At 45.1% G+C, this 17,751-nt stretch overlaps 1 protein-coding gene across 9 annotated transcripts in view; it reads right to left on the bottom strand.

Annotated features, from left to right (window-relative positions):
* Nucleotides 1-4,461: 4,461 nt before the first annotated feature.
* IMPA2 (inositol monophosphatase 2) overlaps nucleotides 4,462-17,751 on the bottom strand; it is a 102,635-nt gene continuing 89,345 nt past the window's right edge. For 2 of the 9 annotated variants that reach the window (XM_064294742.1, XM_064294740.1), the window contains exon 7: nucleotides 15,560-16,953. In XM_064294742.1, the coding sequence (XP_064150812.1) occupies nucleotides 16,656-16,953 (298 nt within the window). In that variant the 3' untranslated portion in view covers nucleotides 15,560-16,655. Of the gene's footprint in view, nucleotides 16,954-17,751 lie in introns of all 9 variants that reach the window. The other 7 variants (XR_010323499.1, XR_010323500.1, XR_010323501.1 and 4 more) reach the window with 7 other exon arrangements.

Raw genomic sequence — 17,751 nt, 5'->3', positions numbered from 1 at the left:
ATGCAGATGACACAACCTTGCTTGCTGAAAGTGAAGAGGACTTGAAGCATTTACTAATGAAGATCAAAGACCACAGCCTTCAGTATGGACTACACTTCAACATAAAGAAAATAAAAATCCTCACAACTGGACCGATGAGCAACATCATGATAAACAGAGAAAAGACTGAAGTTGTCAAAGATTTCATTTTCCTTGGATCCACAATCAACAGCCATGGAAGCAGCAGTCAAGAAATCAAAAGACGCATTGCATTGGGTAAATCTGCTGCAAAGGACCTCTTCAAAGTGTTGAGGAAGAAAGTTGTCACTTTGAAGACTAAGGTGTGCCTGACTCAAGCCATGGTATTTTCAATCACATCATATGCATGTGAAAGCTGGACAATGAATAAGGAAGACCGAAGAAGAGTTGCACCTTTGAATTGTGGTGTTGACGAAGAATATTGAATATACATACCATGGGCTGCCAAAAGAACAAATAAATCTGTCTTGGAAGAAGTGCGACCAAAATGCTCCTTAGAGGCACGGATGGCGAGACTGCGTCTTACATACTTTGGACATGCTGTCAGGAGGGATCAGTCCCTGGAGAAGGACATCAGGCTTGGCAGAGTACAGGGTCAACGGAAAAGAGGAAGACCTCAACGAGGTGGATTGACACAGTGGCTGCAACAATGAGCTCAAACATAACAACGATTATAAGGATGGCTCAGGACCAGGTAGTGTTTTGTTCTGTTGTGCATAGCATCGCTATGAGTTGGAACCGACTCAATGGCACCTAACAACAAGGTCATTATCGTAGCCATGGGTCTTCGCTTGATTAAACTCTGGATGAACTGATTTTATTACTTTTTTTTCCTTGCTGGACTTGGATTATACTTCGTATCTTTACTTTAGCCATGGTTTAGTCGACCCTTTTGTCATACACAGACAATACATCACATAACACAGAAGAGTGATGATTACTGTCGTAACTCCTGAACCCCCTGTCCACTCCATCCTGATACAGAAGAGGCTGCAGCTAAGCTCAAGCTGTCCTAAGGGCAACCGATCTTGGGTGTCACCCACGGCTCAGGAAACCCTCAGCCCGGGTGTTTTCTGAGCAGCACCCATGTTAGGAGCAGATGTGCGAGGATGTCCGCAAACAGCAAGGGGAGCACACACTCCCCATCTGGCCATGCCCACAGATCCTCCAGCCAGAACCGGACCAGGACAACCTCTGTGTGCAGAGAATACCTGCAAGTTCCCCAGGAGCTAAGACAATCAGTCCACAGAGAAGGGGGCTTCCTGGGTGGCCCAAAGGAGCCAAGCAGTCTCTGCAAGGCCAGGCCAATCTGTGGGCTCACAGCTTTCAGAACACTTGTTCTGGAGGAGCAGGACCTAGAGTTCCGTGAGGAGCGAGCCCTCTGCTCCTACGAAGTGGCCACACCCCCGGATTCCAGCCCGGCATAATGAACCATCGGCATAAACAGGTCTGAAAGGATTGGTTCCTAAGAATTAGGGTGACCCAATGTGGAGATACCCCATGGGTTTTGGAAGCTAACTGCAACATTGTTGGGACCACTGGGGGCTAACTGCATCTAATCCTTAGGCGACCACTTTCTGTCCCAATACCCATTTCTCCTGCAGCAAATGCACTTGCAGCCCCACAGTGCGTTCTGGGAGTAACTGGCTCTGAGGCAGGGGTTAGGTGATGTGAAATGATTGGCTTGGGGAAAATGCACCTGCCTCAGTCTGGGTGCCTCAGCACTGTCATGATTGGAAAAAGAAGAAGAGGGAATCATAATTCCAGGAGATCTAGAGGCTGCAAGGTGGCCAAAAGCTGCCAAGATGCAATGGAACAGGGGCAAAATAAAAGTTCTACCTGTAGGTCTGAAAACTAACTCTACAGGGACATGACAATGGGAACATATCTTAGCAACATATGCTACGACTTAACTTAGTGTCTGGTTTGTGTGTATGACTTCAAACATCATCTCCAAGCCAAGAAGGCTGGCACAGACTTTGCCCCTGTGGGTCCTTACCCCAATTTCTTCAAGAAAAAGAAAAACCCATTGCCATCGAGTTGATTCCGACTAATGGACTCTATAGGAGAGAGTAGAACTGCTCCATAGGCATCTGAACTGCCAACATTTTGGTTAGCAGCTGAGCTCTTAACCACTGTGCAACCAGGGCTCATTTCTTCAAGAGGAGAAAACTAAATTAAAAAAAAAAAATTTATTGTGCTTTTAAGTGAAAATTTACAAATCAAGTCAGTCTCTCACACAGAAATTTATATACACCTTGCTATATACTCCTAGTTGCTCTCCCCCTAACGAGACAGCACACTCCTTCCCTCCACTCTTTTTTGTATCCATTTGGTCAGCTTCTGACCCCTTCTGACCTCTCATCTCTCCTCCAGACAGGAACTGCCCACATAGTCTCATATGTGTACTGGATCCAAGAAGCTCATTCTTCACCAGTATCTTTCTATCCCATAGTCCAGTCCAGTCCCTGTCTGAAGAGGGGATGGTTCCTGTCTTGGGCTAACAGAAGGTCTGGGGATCATGACCTCTGGGGTCCTTCTGGTCTCAGTCAGGCCACTAAGTCTGGTCTTTTTATGAGAATTTGGGGCCTGCATTCCACTGCTTTCCTGCTCCTTAAGGGGCTCTCTGTTGGCTCCTTGACAGGGCAGTCATCGGTTGTAGCCAGGCACCATCTAGTTCTTCTGGTCTCAGGCTAGTGTAGTCTCTGGTTTTTGTGGCCCTTTCTGTCTCTTGGGCTCATAATTACCTTGTGTCTCTGGTGTTCTTCATTCTTCTTTGCTCCAGGTGGGTTGAGACCAATTGATGCATCTTAGATGGCCGCTTGCTAGCATTTAAGACCCCAGATGCCACTGTCCAGTGTGGGATGCAGAATGTTTTCTTCATAGATTTTATTATGCCAATTGACTTACATGTCCCCTGAAAACATGGTCTCCAAATCCCCACCCCTGCTATGCCGGCCTTAGAAGCATTCGGTTTATTCAGGGAACTTGTTTGCTTTTGATTTACTCCAGCTGTGCTGACCTCTCCTGTATCGCCTCTTGCCTTTCCCTTCACCTAGAATAGCTCTTATCTACTATCTAATTAGTGAAAACCCTTCTCCCTCCCTCCCTCCCCACTCTCATAACCATCAAAGAATATTTTCTTCTCTATATAGACTATTTCTCAAGCTCTTATAATAGTGGTCTTATACAATACTTGTCCTTTTGCAGCTGACTAATTTTACAGGGTGTAATACCTTCCAGATTTCTCCATGTTATGAAACGTTTCATGGATTCATCATTGTTCTTTATTGATGCATAGTATTCCATTGTACGAATATACCATAATTTATTTATCCATTCATCTGTTGATGGGCACCTTGGTTGCTTCCATCTTTTTGCTATTGTAAACAGTGCTGCAATGAACATGGGTGTGCATATATCTTTTTGTGTAAAGGCTCTTATTTCTCTAGGATGTATTCCAAGGAGTGGGATTGCTGGATCGTATGGTAGTTCTATTTCTTGTGGAAAAATAATTAAAAAAAAATTTTTTTATTGTGCCTTAAGTCTAAGTTTACAAATCAAGTCAGTCTCTCACACAAAAACTTACATACACCTTGCTACATACTCCCAATTGCTCTCCCCCTAATAAGACAGCCCGCTCCCTCCCTCCACTCTCTTTTTTCCTGTCCATTTTGCCAGCTTCTCACCACCTCTACTCTCTCATCTCCCTTCCAGGGAGGAGATGCCAACATAGTCTCAAGTGTCCACCTAATCCAAGAAGCTTACTCCTTACCAGCATCCCTCTCCAACCCATTAACCAGTCCAATCCCTGTCTGAAGAGTTGGCTTTGGAAATGGTTCCTGTCCTGGGCCAACAGAAGGTCTGGGAGCCATGAACACCGGGGTCTTTCTAGTCTCAGTCAGATAATTAAGTCTGGTCTTCTTACCAGAATCTCTGGTCTGCATTCCACTGCTCTCCTGCTCCCTCAGGGGTCCCCTGTTGGTGTTCCCTGTCGGGGCAGTCATCGGTTTTAGTCAGGCACCATCTGGTCTCAGGCTGATGTAGTCTCTGGTTTATGTGGCCCTTTCTGTCTCTTGGGCTCGTAATTACCTTGTGTCCTTGGTGTTCTTCATTCTCCTTTGATCCAGGTGGGTTGAGACCAATTGATGCATCATAGATGGCCGCTTGCTAGCGTTTAGGACCCTAGGCACCTCTCTTCAAGGTGGGATGCAGAATGTTTTCTTAATAGATTTTATTATGCCAATTGACTTAGATGTCCCCTGAAACCATGGTTCCCAAACCCCTGCCCTTGCTACACTGGCCTTTGAAGCAGTTTACTCCAGAAACTTCTTTGCTTTTGGTCTAGTCCAGTTGTGCTGACCTCGCCTGTATTGTGTTGTCTTTCTCGTCACCTAAAGTAGTTCTTATCTACTATCTAATTACTGAATACGCCTCTCCCACCCTCCCTCCCCCCTCTCGTAACCATCAAAGAATATTTTCTTCTCTGTTTAAACTATTTCTTGAGTTCTTATAATAGTGGTCTTATACAATATTTGTCCTCTTGCAACTGACTAATTTCACTCAGCATAATGCCTTCCAGGTTCCTCCATGTTATGAAAAGCTTCACAGAATCATCACTGTTCTTTATTGATGCATAGTATTCCATTGTATGAATACACCATAATTTATCCATTCATCCGTTGATGAATCCTTGGTTGCTTCCATCTTTTTGCTATTGTAAACAGTGCTGCAATGAACATGGGTGTGCATATATCTGTTCGTGTAAAGGTTCTTATTTCTCTAGGATATATTCCAAGGAGTGGGACTGCTGGATCGTGCGGTAGTTCTAACTAGTGGAAAAACCTTTTTTTTAAAAAATAATTTTTATTGTGTTTTAAGTAAAAGTTTACAAATCAAGTCAGTCTCTCACACAAAAACTTATATACACCTTACTTTTTTTTACATACTCCCAATTACTCTCCCCCCAATGAGAGAGACTGCTCCCTCCTTCCAGTCTCTTTTTTCGTGACCATTTTGCCAGCTTCTAACCCCCTGTACCCTCCCATCTCCCCTCCAGGCAGGAGATGCCAACATAATCTCAAGTGTCCACCTGGTGCAAGAAGCTCACTCCTCATCAGCATCCTTTTCCAACCCATTGTCCAGTCCAACCCATGTCTCAAGAGTTGGCTTTGGGAATGGTTCCTGTCCTGGGCCAACAAAGGGTTTGGGGACCCTGACCGTCAGGGTCTTTTTAGTCTCAGACCATTAAGTCTGGTCTTTTTACAAGAATTTGGGGTCTGCATCCCACTGTTCTCCTGCTCCCTCAGAGGTTCTCTGTTGTGTTCCCTGTCAGGGCAGTCATCAGTTGTGGCTGGGCACCATCTAGTTCTTCTGGTCTCAGGATGATGTAGTCTCTGGTTCATGTAGCCCTTTCTGTCCCTTGGGCTCGTAATTACCTTGTGCCCTTGGTGTTCTTCATTCTCCTTTGATCCAGGTGGGTTGAGACTCATTGAAGCATCTTAGATGGCCGCTTGCTAGTGTTTAAGACTGAAGACGCCACTCTTCAAAGTGGCATGCAGGAAAAATAATTCTTAATGTACATGGTTATTGTAAAGATTAGAAAGAAACTATGTGTAGCAGACTGGAACATGCCTACCTTATTTGAAAGCCCATGAATGATCAAGTTCACTCATGTATGGGAGCAAGCAAATGTCTTAGCTATCTAGTGCTGCGATAACAGCAATACCACAAGTGGATGGCTTTAACAAAGAGAATTTTGCTCCCTCACAGTAAAGAAGGCTAAAAGTCCAAATTCAGGGCATGAGCTCCAGGGGAAGGTTTTCTCTCTGTGTTGACTTTGGAGGAAGGTCCTTGTCATCAATCTTCCTCTGGACCAGGAGCTTCTGTGTGAAGGAATCCCAGGTCCAAAAGATACGCTCTGCTTCTGGCACCAATTTCTTGGTGGTATGAGGTCCCCCTGTCTCTCTGCTCAATTCTCTCTTTTATATCCCAAAAGAAACTGGCTCAAGACACAATCCAATCCCGTAGATTGAATCCTGCCTCATCAACACAACTGCTGCCCGTCCCCCTTCATTAACATCACAGAGACAAGATCTACGACACATAGGAAGATCACGTCAGATAGCAAAATGGTGGACAATCACACAATACCGGGAAACATGGCCCAGCCAAATTGATACACATTTTTGTGGGACACAATTCAATCCACAACATTCCACCCTTTGGCACCCCCAAAATCACATCCTTGCAACATGCAAAACATATTCATCCTATCATATCGTAGCAAAAGTCTTAACTCCAAGTCCAGATCCAAAAATTCCTCTTCACCTGTGAAATGTAGAATACAAGGTATCTGCTTCCAAAGGTACAGTGGCAGAACAGGCACAAGCTAGGCATTTCCATTACAAACAGGGGAAACTGAAAGGAAAGAAGGGATAACAGGCACCAAGCAAGTCAGCAGAACACATTAGCCATCAAAGCTTTGAAAATAATTCTCTGTTCTCTGAGACAATTTACACAATGGCCCTGCCCTCCAGACTCTAGGTATTGGCCACACTTCAGATTCCGAGTGGAGGGCCCTTGGCCCTGGGCTTCAACTTCACCTTCCAGAGCCACTGGGACAGCAACTCTTTTCCCTTGGCTGTAGGTGCACCATTCTCCTAGTCCATCTGAGTGTTGACTCCACCTTTAGAAACACCAGAGGCCATGGCTCCACCCTTTGAAACCCCAGAAGTCATGACCATACCTTTTGAGACTGAGATAGCTCAGCTTCCTGTGTTCCTTGTCTCTCTTTTATATCTCAAAAGATATGGCAGCTGACAAGAAATACAACCCTACTGTGGAAACTGGAAAGCAGATGGACAATGGAAGCTGCCTTAGCAGTCCAGAGGGAATTAAGCATCTGAAGGGGAAAACCAACAAGTAGACCAGCTCATGATGCAGCACCCAGAGACACAGGTGCTGTAGACACGAGTTACCTCTAAAGATAGAGGTGTGTATGGGGATAGAAAAAGTTGAACGTACTTATAAAAAATATTACTAGTCCCCCAAATCAAAGTGTGGGAAGAATGAGAAGCTACCACCATTTCAAGGGCGGAGGATTGGGCACCCTCACTGACATTCTGTGCTGAGATGTGGAGAACCAAAGCTTCATGACCAGGAAACACAAGGTACGCAGCAATCGGAGGCATCAACCCAAAACAGTGGCAGGGAGGACACAAGAACAAAAGAGCTTTTCATCATCTTGAACCTTTTCAAGGTGGTTTTGGTGAACCTGGTGCTGGCATTGGTTGTGCCCTTGGCTGATGCTATTGTGAGCAATGAGGCCATCCTGAGGGAGGTGGGAGGAGGGTACGCCCTCTGCTGAGTTGGGCAAAGTTCCTAATCCACGGACAGTGTTCCCAAGAGGTGGTTGTGAGATTTCACACCCATTTGACCTGAGCAATTCATGGTCTTCTTCCTCCCTAGAAGGTTGACTGAAGTAATTATCAATGTTTTCATTTTCTAGTGCTAAGAATGTCAGGCACATTCGTAATCTACCAAAAGGCTGGTGACGGCTTGAGCTGGTACCACTGTTGGGACTGGAGGTTGGGGGTCAGGTCATTCACCTCGTGAAGAAAGTTGGACCAGGTGATTCCTAAGGGGCCCCCCAACCTCTGAGATCCATTGTTCAGTTCAGGAGGCCCCCAGGAGACACTGCTAAAGCTCCAAACTTAGTTTATGGATAGATGTATCAGGTCATTCAATCCAAGAGAGGGCAGCCCTACTATGAATGATGAGCGATGAGACTAATTGTCTCATGGAATCACATTGCACCTGAGAGCTCCCTTGCTTCTCACTTAAAATTTTACGTAACCAGCTCACCATCAGATGTTGACACATACTAGTGAGACAAAAGTATTTTTCAAATGTTTTCAGGATGAATTTTGACTGTTTTGCTTAGTGCACAAGGCCCCCAGTGTCCTTGATCATCTCCTCCACCACAATAACACTACCCTCCCCACCCCACCCAGCCACGCAGTCCTCCCTGACTCCACCTGATTCGTTACCTAACCCCTACTCACCATTCAAAGCTCAGATTCGTTACCACCGCCTCCAGGAAGCCCAGCACTTCAGCACTTCCTTGTCATTGACCCACTTCTCGTCGGGGCCTCCTGGCTCTTGAGAAGCCTCAGCTTGTCTCCAGTGAAACTACCATGAGCCAGGCACCCACGGGGTGCTGGGGACCTTCAGGCTCTGGTGGATTTCTTGAGGACAAGGACTGTCTTTTTATAAATATTTATGTTAAGATGGGAATATATGAAGTCACAAGCAGAAATCTCTGCATTCCAAGAGGCCTAAGTAAAATGACACATTCTAGGAAGTTGTTTGCCTCCTGCATGTGAACATGTACGTATACTCTGAGTCACACCTACAAATCTTGCCACCCTCAGTGGCCAGAGTCATTTCCCTCTTGTCATCCACATTTTGACCTCCTCCCCCATCCTCTTCCTCTGAACTTGAGATTCTTGGGGCCTCTCTAGTCAGCTTAGTGCTGGGGACCCTGCCTCTCACTGGCTTCCATGGACTCTGTGGGAGTTTAAACCCTGCCTTCCTGACTTTGGAACTCCTCCTGATTTTGGATCTCTTGTAACAATCCTTCTCTTTTTATACACTAGGTCCTCATCTTTGGCTTTGTCATCCTTCCCTCTTTCACTCAGTTTTTGTTCACAAAATTTGTAGGGCTGGAATGGCGTGTGTGTGTGTGTGTTGTGACTCAGTGATGCTTGAGATGACAGGCCCAGGTTAAAAACAGGAAACTCCATGGCTCGCCTATGCTTTTGGTGAATCTGGCCCAGGCACTTGGCTGACTCCATACATAAACATACGGATGTTCAGGTTTTTGCCTTCTAACATCTCTTTACAAGGGGCCTTTACAAGATGATTTAATTTCACTCCATCCCGAAGTCTTCACTCACAGGAAGGTGAAGTCATTTGTGGGACTGAAATTGGGAAGCCTGATGGAGCCCAGGAAGACAGGCGTCGGAAGCAGCCAGGAGAGAAGCCCTCAACTCTGATGCTTGGTTTTGGCTCCTGCTTTCTGGCCCTTCTGTTTGATGCCACCAAGTGCACACACGAGTCCATTTACTCTTTGTGATCCTAGGAGGAGCTCACTTTAGTCAACTTTCCAGAGAGGCCCAGAAAGGCTCCATTGGTAGCTCAAGCTCACCAAACATAGGTGTGCCAGGTCCACAGCCCCATGTTTCCCACCACCTGCTGTGGACCCAAAGCATTGGTTCAAATGTCCCGATGCTCCTGGAAAGCATCTATGCGTTCAAGCCACTGATTTAGTTCTTTGCTTATGCTTTTAACAGTCTGCTCTGCCTATACCTTGGCTTCACACACACACACAAAAAGCACAAAGATTAAAGTGTGCTGCACGCTTTATAATTGAGGAAAGCTACAGAAGGTATTTTCTGAGACTGCCCAAATTCATGGATGCAGAGTAATTACAGAACAGATTGTAAGTGGTTTAATAAATCAGGCAGAGCCAGTCTAAGTGTGGTGCAACTTGACATACTAAATATTTCTAGTTTTCTCCAATAGCTAGACAATCCCATCTGGTTTTGAAAGATACTGTGATCTTTTTTACTCTGGGATAATATTTAACTGTAAAAAATCTCACTCAATATTTCATAGCATTTGACACTTTGACATATGCTGTCCCACAACATCCTCATACCATCCCTATGAGGTAGGAAGTGTCTTAGGTAGGGTTCTCTGGAGAAGCAAAACCAGTGAAGCATATATATAAATGTATGCATATGTGTATATATGTATATATACATGTTGTATACAAGGAAATGGCTCGTGTGGTTGTAAAAGCTGGCAAGTCCTAAGTCTGTAGGTCAGGTGTCAGGCCGGAGGCTTCTCCTGACTCAGCTGCAGGGGCTGACGAACCCAAGACTGACAGACAATATGGCAGGCAGCTGGCTCAAGTCCCAAGAACTGGAAGTCAGAAGATGACGAGCCAGGTGCAGGATCCAGAGTAAGCAAGCAAGCTTTGCCAGAACGTCTATATGTATATATATATTAGATGCAGGCCACACTCCCAAGGAAACACCCCTTACAACTGGCTGGCTGATGACATCAGATCACATCACGGAGGATGACTACATCATTATGTAACTGCCAAACTGCTGAGAATCATGGCTCAGCCAAGTCTACAGACAACCTTAACTACCACAGTGGGGCAATTTACACATTTTACTGAAGACAGAGAGGTCATGTGATTTTCAAGGTCACACAGCTACCATAGGTGAAACTGGGACCAGAATCCAAGTTTCCTGATTCCTGGTCTGTTTGGATAGTGACATTTAGTGACATGCCAGGACAAATGTTTTACATATCATCTGAAGTTAGATAATTAAGGCACTAAAACATTATGACAGCTTTCATCCACAAGATGCTTTGAGTAAAACTGTTTTGATAAAGGGAAAAACTAGGGCAAAAGTAAAGCATTTTGGGAAGTGCCCTACCAAAGATTAAACCCACTGCCATCAAGTCGATTCCAACTCATAGTGACCCTATAGGGCAGAGTAGAACTGACCCATAGAGTTTCCAAGGAGCGCCTGGAGGATTTGAACTGCCAGCCTCTTGGTTAGCAGCTGTTGCACTTAACCACTACGCCACCAGTGTTTCCGCAGGTGAACATTATTTTGTAAGGAAGTCAAAATGACATGGTGAGCCCAGATTTGTTGACCTTGAAACCCACAAAAGTAGATGCGCTGCAGAAGGGTCTTCCGTGCTGAGCCTTCCTCTGGGCTGGGGTCAAGGGTCAGGCATCAGTGCTGCAGGGTCTCAGGCACATTCCATCCTCCAGAGGTTCTCTCTGGTTCCCCGGTCCTGATGGGGCCTGAGGGGGCAATGATCATGCTCATGCCAAAAGCTTACCGAAGTCAGCTTCTGACTCTCAGCAACTGAGTGAATGAACAAACGTGGTAAGCGCAAACACGTGTGGAGCAGGCATGTCTATGGGCACTGTAGCTCAGGCCATGTTGAAGCCATGTTCTCCACGGTCCTCTGCTCTCCTTAGGACTCTGAGAGACTTGTCCTGGGGGGGAGCTATTTCTTTGAAAAAACACCATAAAACATTTAGGAAGTAAAAGACATTATATGATTAATGGGTGTTACCCTCAGAAGTACATATCAAAGAATTTGAGGAACTTCTTGTGTATCTGCATATATACTCAGAAGGGTTATATATGTTCTGTGAGAGAAAAAAACTTATATGTCTAAGCCTAAAAGGATGATAAACAATTTGGTAAAACTTCAGCACACATTTTAAACTCATTAAAATAATCTAATCGCATTTACTGAAAAGCCCCGTTAAACAAAATTAATGCTAACAAAGCAGTAAAATGACCTATCAAACTATTTCCAGCAAAGAAATATGCACCCGTCTTCTCAGAGATTACCGTACTTGTGCTCTGGGAAGTCATCAGTTAGGTGCATGGGGAACCCGGGGTGCTCGGTCCCATGGTGGCAGGGCCCAGAACAGCTGTCTGTCTGACACTGAGGATGCTCTCTTTCTTCAAGGACAAAACTATAACAGGACATGCTAAAGCACAGTTCTCACTCTAAAGTGAACCTATGGGAAGATATGCAAAAAACTCAGAGTTAATTAAAAACACAATTTATTTTCTGATTATCACAGCTGGAAAACACACACACTCTTCTCTCTTCCTGCCAGTGTCCTCAGTAAGGCATGGCATTTATTTACTTGGTTCACAGGCTGATAGTAACTGAGTCTGGAAAGAGCCCTGGAGATCTCTTACAGGTACCATTTGGGGACCTGGGGTTCCTTCAACGATTTGCCCAAGGTCACAGAGCTAATTAAAAGAGAACCAAGACATGAACTCAGAACCAGAATTCCCGATCCCTGTCCAGTACTCTTTCCATCCTTCTATACATTTTCTTCTGAATCTTTAAGCATTAAACATTTATGCTCAATAATCCACATCAATGTTTTCAATGTCCCAAAGTATGCCTAAGATATTTATTTACGTTGAAAATGACATAAATTTTATTATAATATTTTGGTATTGTTTTTCTTTGTTTCTCTCTTTTTCCTACCAATGCATGTAGGTTTAGAGGAAGGTTCCCTGACACTTCATTTTAGTGGCATCTTCACTGGTATATGTGGGTTGATGCAAGGCAGTAAAGACCATCTATGGGTAGGTGTACATACAGCCTACAGATCATGAGACAGGTATTTAGGAAAAAAAAGGTTTTTAAAAGTGTTATCACCACACAACAACCTAGGAGGTAGAACAGAAGCATTAAACACGTTATTAGGCCAGTTAACTGGGATGTCCTATGAAACCACGGCCCTAAATCTCTAAACCAAGAAACCAGATCCCATGAAGTGTTTGGTTGTACATAAGCAGCCTCTGAGCAAATCTTTTTTTTTTTGTCGTTGTAAATACATCTATTACACAACTTTTGCCAATTCAATTTTCTACAAGTGTACAACTTATTGACAGCAATTACATTAATTGGCTGTGCAATCCTTGATCAATGAGATTTTTCTATCACCATAAACTGAAACTCAGTACTCAATAAGCATAAGTTGGTTGCATAGTGTCTGGGGTCTTAAAAGCTTGAAAGTGGCCATCCAAGGCACAACAATTGGTCTCTATTCACCTGGAGCAACACAGGAGGGAGAGTCAGGAATAGGGGGAGGATATGGAATGTGGCTAATTGCCTCTATGAACAACTGCCTCCTTTGCCATGAGACCAGAAAAACTGGATGGTGCCTGGCTGCCACTATTGAACATTTTGATCAGAGATTCCATAGCAGAATACTGATCAAAGGGAAAAAAATGTAGAAGAGAATTTCAAATTCTCATGGACCCCAGACTTCCTGGAGCCATGAAAAGTTGGATGAGCCCCTGGAACTACTGCCCTGAGATAATCTTTAAACCTTAAGCCAAAAATACCCCCTGAAGTCTTCTTAAAATCAAACAATATTTTAGCTTTAACTAGTAAAAAAATGTCTGCCTTGAGCATTACGCTCTTTGTATAGCTATCCATATGGGATCAAACTGACAATAGCAACTCGAGATTAGACAGGAACCTTAGGGGGAAGTGAGTTTATGTTAATGGGGGAAGAACACCTCAGAAAAGGAGAGTGGAAACGGTTACACAACTTGAAGAATGTAATCCATGTCACTGAATTGTACATGTAGAAACTATTGAATTGGTGTATGTTTTGCTGTGTGTATTCTCAACAATGACAAAAAAGTGTTATCACTGTCAAGAGACGATCTCTTCCAGTGCCGTCCACACAGAGCACAGGTTATAAACTGTCAACATGAGCCCTAGTAATTTTCCTAAACTCTCACAACAATGTTTTAGAAGCTTGGAGGGCTGAAACAGCAGGTATGTTTTCGCTTACTTTTACTAAACATTACGTTCAGCATATTTACTAGGGACATGATGGATGCAAGGACAGTGGGAGCGCTGTATCTGAGCATGGGCCCTGACATATTTATAACACCCTTTTTACCCTTGGCATCTTTGCATAAGGCACTGACTCCTCACGTACCTAAAGCCTGTTGAGGCATAAGCCTTTCGCCAGGTTCCCTATTAAGCCAATAGAAAAGAACCCTACTCCTTTACAGCTCCCAAAGCTCTCCTGCATTTAACACTGCACTTCCAGGTTCTTGACTGTCTCCTCAACTAAGTCCAGCCCCTACAGAGAAAAGCCTGTCACCACGAGGTGACTTGCAGACACTCACCAAAAATAATTTCTAAAAAGTGATCATAATCTTTTCCTATAGAAAACCCAGTAAATTAAGTTATGAAACTATATAGCTTAGAGAATTATATTTATAAATATCTCATTTGATTAATATGAATATGAAAGTGTCCTCTTGGTCAGTTACTCTATCAGTCTGAACCTCGAAAGCTTGCTGAACTCTGTCCTGCTTGCTCCCCCAGCAGGCATCTGTAGGGCTGACTCCCCTGAGCCCGAGTTAACTTTCACTTACATTACTCTATGTCATTAATATTCTTCAAAATCTCTGCTAAAACTCACCTCATTCAGGAAACCTTAGCTACATGCTTACATATTTTGTCCCAAATGAATCTGAACATAACACACATACACTATATATATATATATGACCAATATGTTGGAAGAATGACTAAAATACCAGCTATCGATGTCCTGGTGTTCTCCACTCTTGAACTATAAACTCCTGAGTGTGAAGATGACGTCTTCTCTGCCTGTGACTCCAGAGGCTCCAGAAACAGTAACACATGAGTAAGGTAGGCACTTGGAAAGAAATTTTTTTCAGGGTCCTTGAAAAGTTTAAGGCACTAATGACACCAGGCAGAATGTGGCCCAATTCAAAGCAGTCTCAGACAGCTCAGGGTCCTCCGTGGTAGATAAGCAGATGAAGACTGGGAAGGGGTGGGTGCTAGTCCACTGGGACATCTGCCAACCTCAGCTGGTCAGATCTGCCCAGAGGGTAAGAGAATATTCATAGATTCAATAAGCATTTATCAAGCACCTGTTTCAAAAGCTAGTCTCCACGTGCACTAAACTTCGCGCCAAGGCTCACAGCTAGGCTGGCAAGTGACCCTGGTTCTCAAAGCTACCCAGGGGGAACACCAAGGCCAGACAGCAAATATCAGGGACACTTTTAAATATTCCACATTTGTTGTTGGTGATGTTAAAGTCAAGAATATGACAGAAAAGTTTAGAAGTGGGTTGGAATTTCCCCTCTGTCTTAAGACTGACTTTCCCAATTCAAAACTTCAGAAAAGATACCTGGCAAGTCAGTTAATATCCTGATTAGAATTTCTCCTCACGAACTGACCACAAAAACGATGGCCTTCAGAGATACGTTTTTGAGCTATTTGGTGTTCTGAAGTCTGCCCCATACCTTGAATTTGAATACTAACATGCTAATTACTGAAGTAGCTTTCATAGTGCCTATCAAAGGCATGAACGAAAGAGGAACACTGTCGCTGTAGGTTAAATACGCAAACCTTCCCAGTGAGCCTAACTACGGACCTGCGGGCCGATGGGCAACACACGCATCATAGGGACACAGATCAGCAGAGCTGCGACTTTGATTTATTGTGTTCTAAAGCATCACAGGGGAGGGCCTGAGAACGAACCCACTTTATTAACAGTTCCAAAGCCTTATTACCTGAGATTTGCATTCTGGAAAGAAATATCAAGACTGAATTATAAATATGATGCTATACAAGAGTTGGGTTTTGGCCCCAACAGAAGAACGCGTACTAGCCTGAAAAAGGCCAAGTGAGATTACAGAGAGAAACCAGCTACACACCCAATCCATGGGTTAAAAAGACAGCCACACGCTTTAGCACAGCATCTCCCTCTGGGGCGGTTAGGAACGCATCAGACATCTGACACTGAGAACAAGCGGTTAAAGGGAGGGGATCCATCTTGAGTCTCAGTGTTCCAGACAGGCTGGCTCTTCCTTGTGTCAGCATTGCTCTTTCTGTCGTCTGTCCTTTTCATTTCTCATCGTCCCGCCCATAGTTAATAGTTTGTAAGGCCTGAGCTATGAGCACTGCCATTTCCTGGGTGCCTGCAGCAACCACTCTGCAAGACATGAGATCAAGAGGCCCACCTGAGGACGAAAGAGGGGGACAGACATTGCATCACTGGAGTGCTGACCACATGAGCATACACCGAACAACAAGCTCACCCAACCGTTCTCAAGCTCTGGGTGCCTCACCAGGCTGCTCTAGAAAGTCAAGATGCAAGCAGGTCAAAGCGAGGGGTTAGGCCTTTCATCATTGCTTTACCCCCACTGGATCGTAGTCAGGTGCCACACCGACCAGGGAGTCTGCAAAATTTCACTGGGAGCACAGAGAATGTGAGCTCAGCACTTGGGACCCAGACCCCAGTTATCAGCTGGACCCAAGCAGGGTGAGACAGTTCTTTCCAAGTCTAATGTGCACATGAATCCTGGAGACCTTACGAGAATGCAGACTCTGTCCAGGACCTGAGATTCTGCATTTCTGACCACCTCCCAATGCTGCTGCTGTGGGTCACACTGGAGGAGGAGGGGTAGAGTATAAAGCCTGTCTCTCCCTGGGGACCACGAGGCAGGTGTAACTGCATGGCCTGTGCTCACAGAGGAAAACCAGCATCTGACCTTTTTAACATAAAACTTGCCCCCGTCATCTTACCACATAAGGCTGATTCCTCTTCATTTTTATACCTTTCTGGTAGCTCAATTAGGGCCTCTCAAAGGAGAAATAGGAAAAAGCAGAAATCACATTATGGAAGGCCAACTGCACATATCCAAGGTTAAAAGACAGCCATAGTGTCTCTACGGACAAGCTCCGGACTACGGAGCTATGAGAGGGTGGGGTGGAGAAGGACCACCCAGTCTCCAGTATGCTCTTCTCATGCATTACTCGCCGACTGTACAGCTCTGCAGTCTTGGGGAACACACACCTGCCTGTCTCCTGGGGTTCTTAAGAGGTGTGGATGTGTGTGCGCCCTCTGAAAACTGCCAAAGTTATCTCAGTGTCAAGTGCAGTGTGTTATTACCCAGAGGGACAGATGAGAAGGAAGAAGTCTAGTGCTGGGCCCACTGTGTTTAAGGTGCCTTTGCTTGGTATCTCGTTGGCAGAAGCTTTGAGGAAGTGGGGAAAGTCAGCCAGGGCGGCCCTGGACACGGCATTTGTGGCTTTGCTGATCTAGTGTCTGCTCCGCTGTGCCCTGAGGACCTGAAACAGGACTCACCCGACGTGTCCATCACGATCCCACCGGCTTCACGAATGATGACTGTGGCGGCAGCCAGGTCCCAGCAGTGCAGGCCAAACTGGTAGTACGCATCTGCAGCACCCGCAGCCAGGTGACAGAGGGCCAAGGTGGAGCTCCCGATCACACGGACCCTGGAGGAAAGTGGGAGAGCCTGCTTAGCAGTAGTCTGCACCCAAAGGGGACCACCTTCAAGTCAGGCTTGTCTAAAATAGTGCACGCACAGACTTCGTCCCCAGTCACCCCTTCTCTGAACACCACTGATTATGAGCCACGGGGTCTCTGGTGACAAGTGCCAGACAGATGTGTTCATGCTGCAACAGCTTCTAGCTGCATGTGGCCACTTAAACGCAGCAATGGAAGAACCACATTTTAAATTTTACTTTAATGGAGTTAGGATGGCAAGACTTTGTCTCACGTACCTTGGACATGTTACCTGGAGAGACAGGTCCCTGGAGAAGGACATCATGCTTGGTAAAGCAGAGGGTAAAGAAAAAAGAGGAAGACCCCCAAGGAGATAGATTGACACAGTGGCTGCAACAATGGGCTCAAACACAGCAAAGACTGTGAGGATGGCACAAGACCGGGCAGTGTTTTGTTCTGTTATATACAGGTTGCTATGTACAACACCAATGGCACCTAACAACAACAAACTAATTTAACAGCCTCACATGGCTAGTAGTTACGGTACAGATGTAGACGGAGAATGAAAGATGAAGAGGGCTCACTTGGACTTTGATTGATTTTCCCTGAATGCTTATTAGGTTCCTGGTCTGTCTGAAGCCAAGTCGATTTTCAAGCGACTCTAAGTACACAGGGGATCCACTGGTTGGATGGCCTGAGATCAGCTACTTGCATTCTCAAAGCATGGACAGGGAAGGTATAAAGGTCTTCCTGCCACCTTCCCAGTGCCTGGCTACACTGCTCCTGGG

The sequence above is a fragment of the Loxodonta africana genome, chromosome 11, assembly GCF_030014295.1.
Source record: "Loxodonta africana isolate mLoxAfr1 chromosome 11, mLoxAfr1.hap2, whole genome shotgun sequence".
Taxonomy (NCBI): Eukaryota; Metazoa; Chordata; class Mammalia; order Proboscidea; family Elephantidae; genus Loxodonta; species Loxodonta africana.
This window is presented reverse-complemented; position numbering and strand designations above follow the sequence as displayed.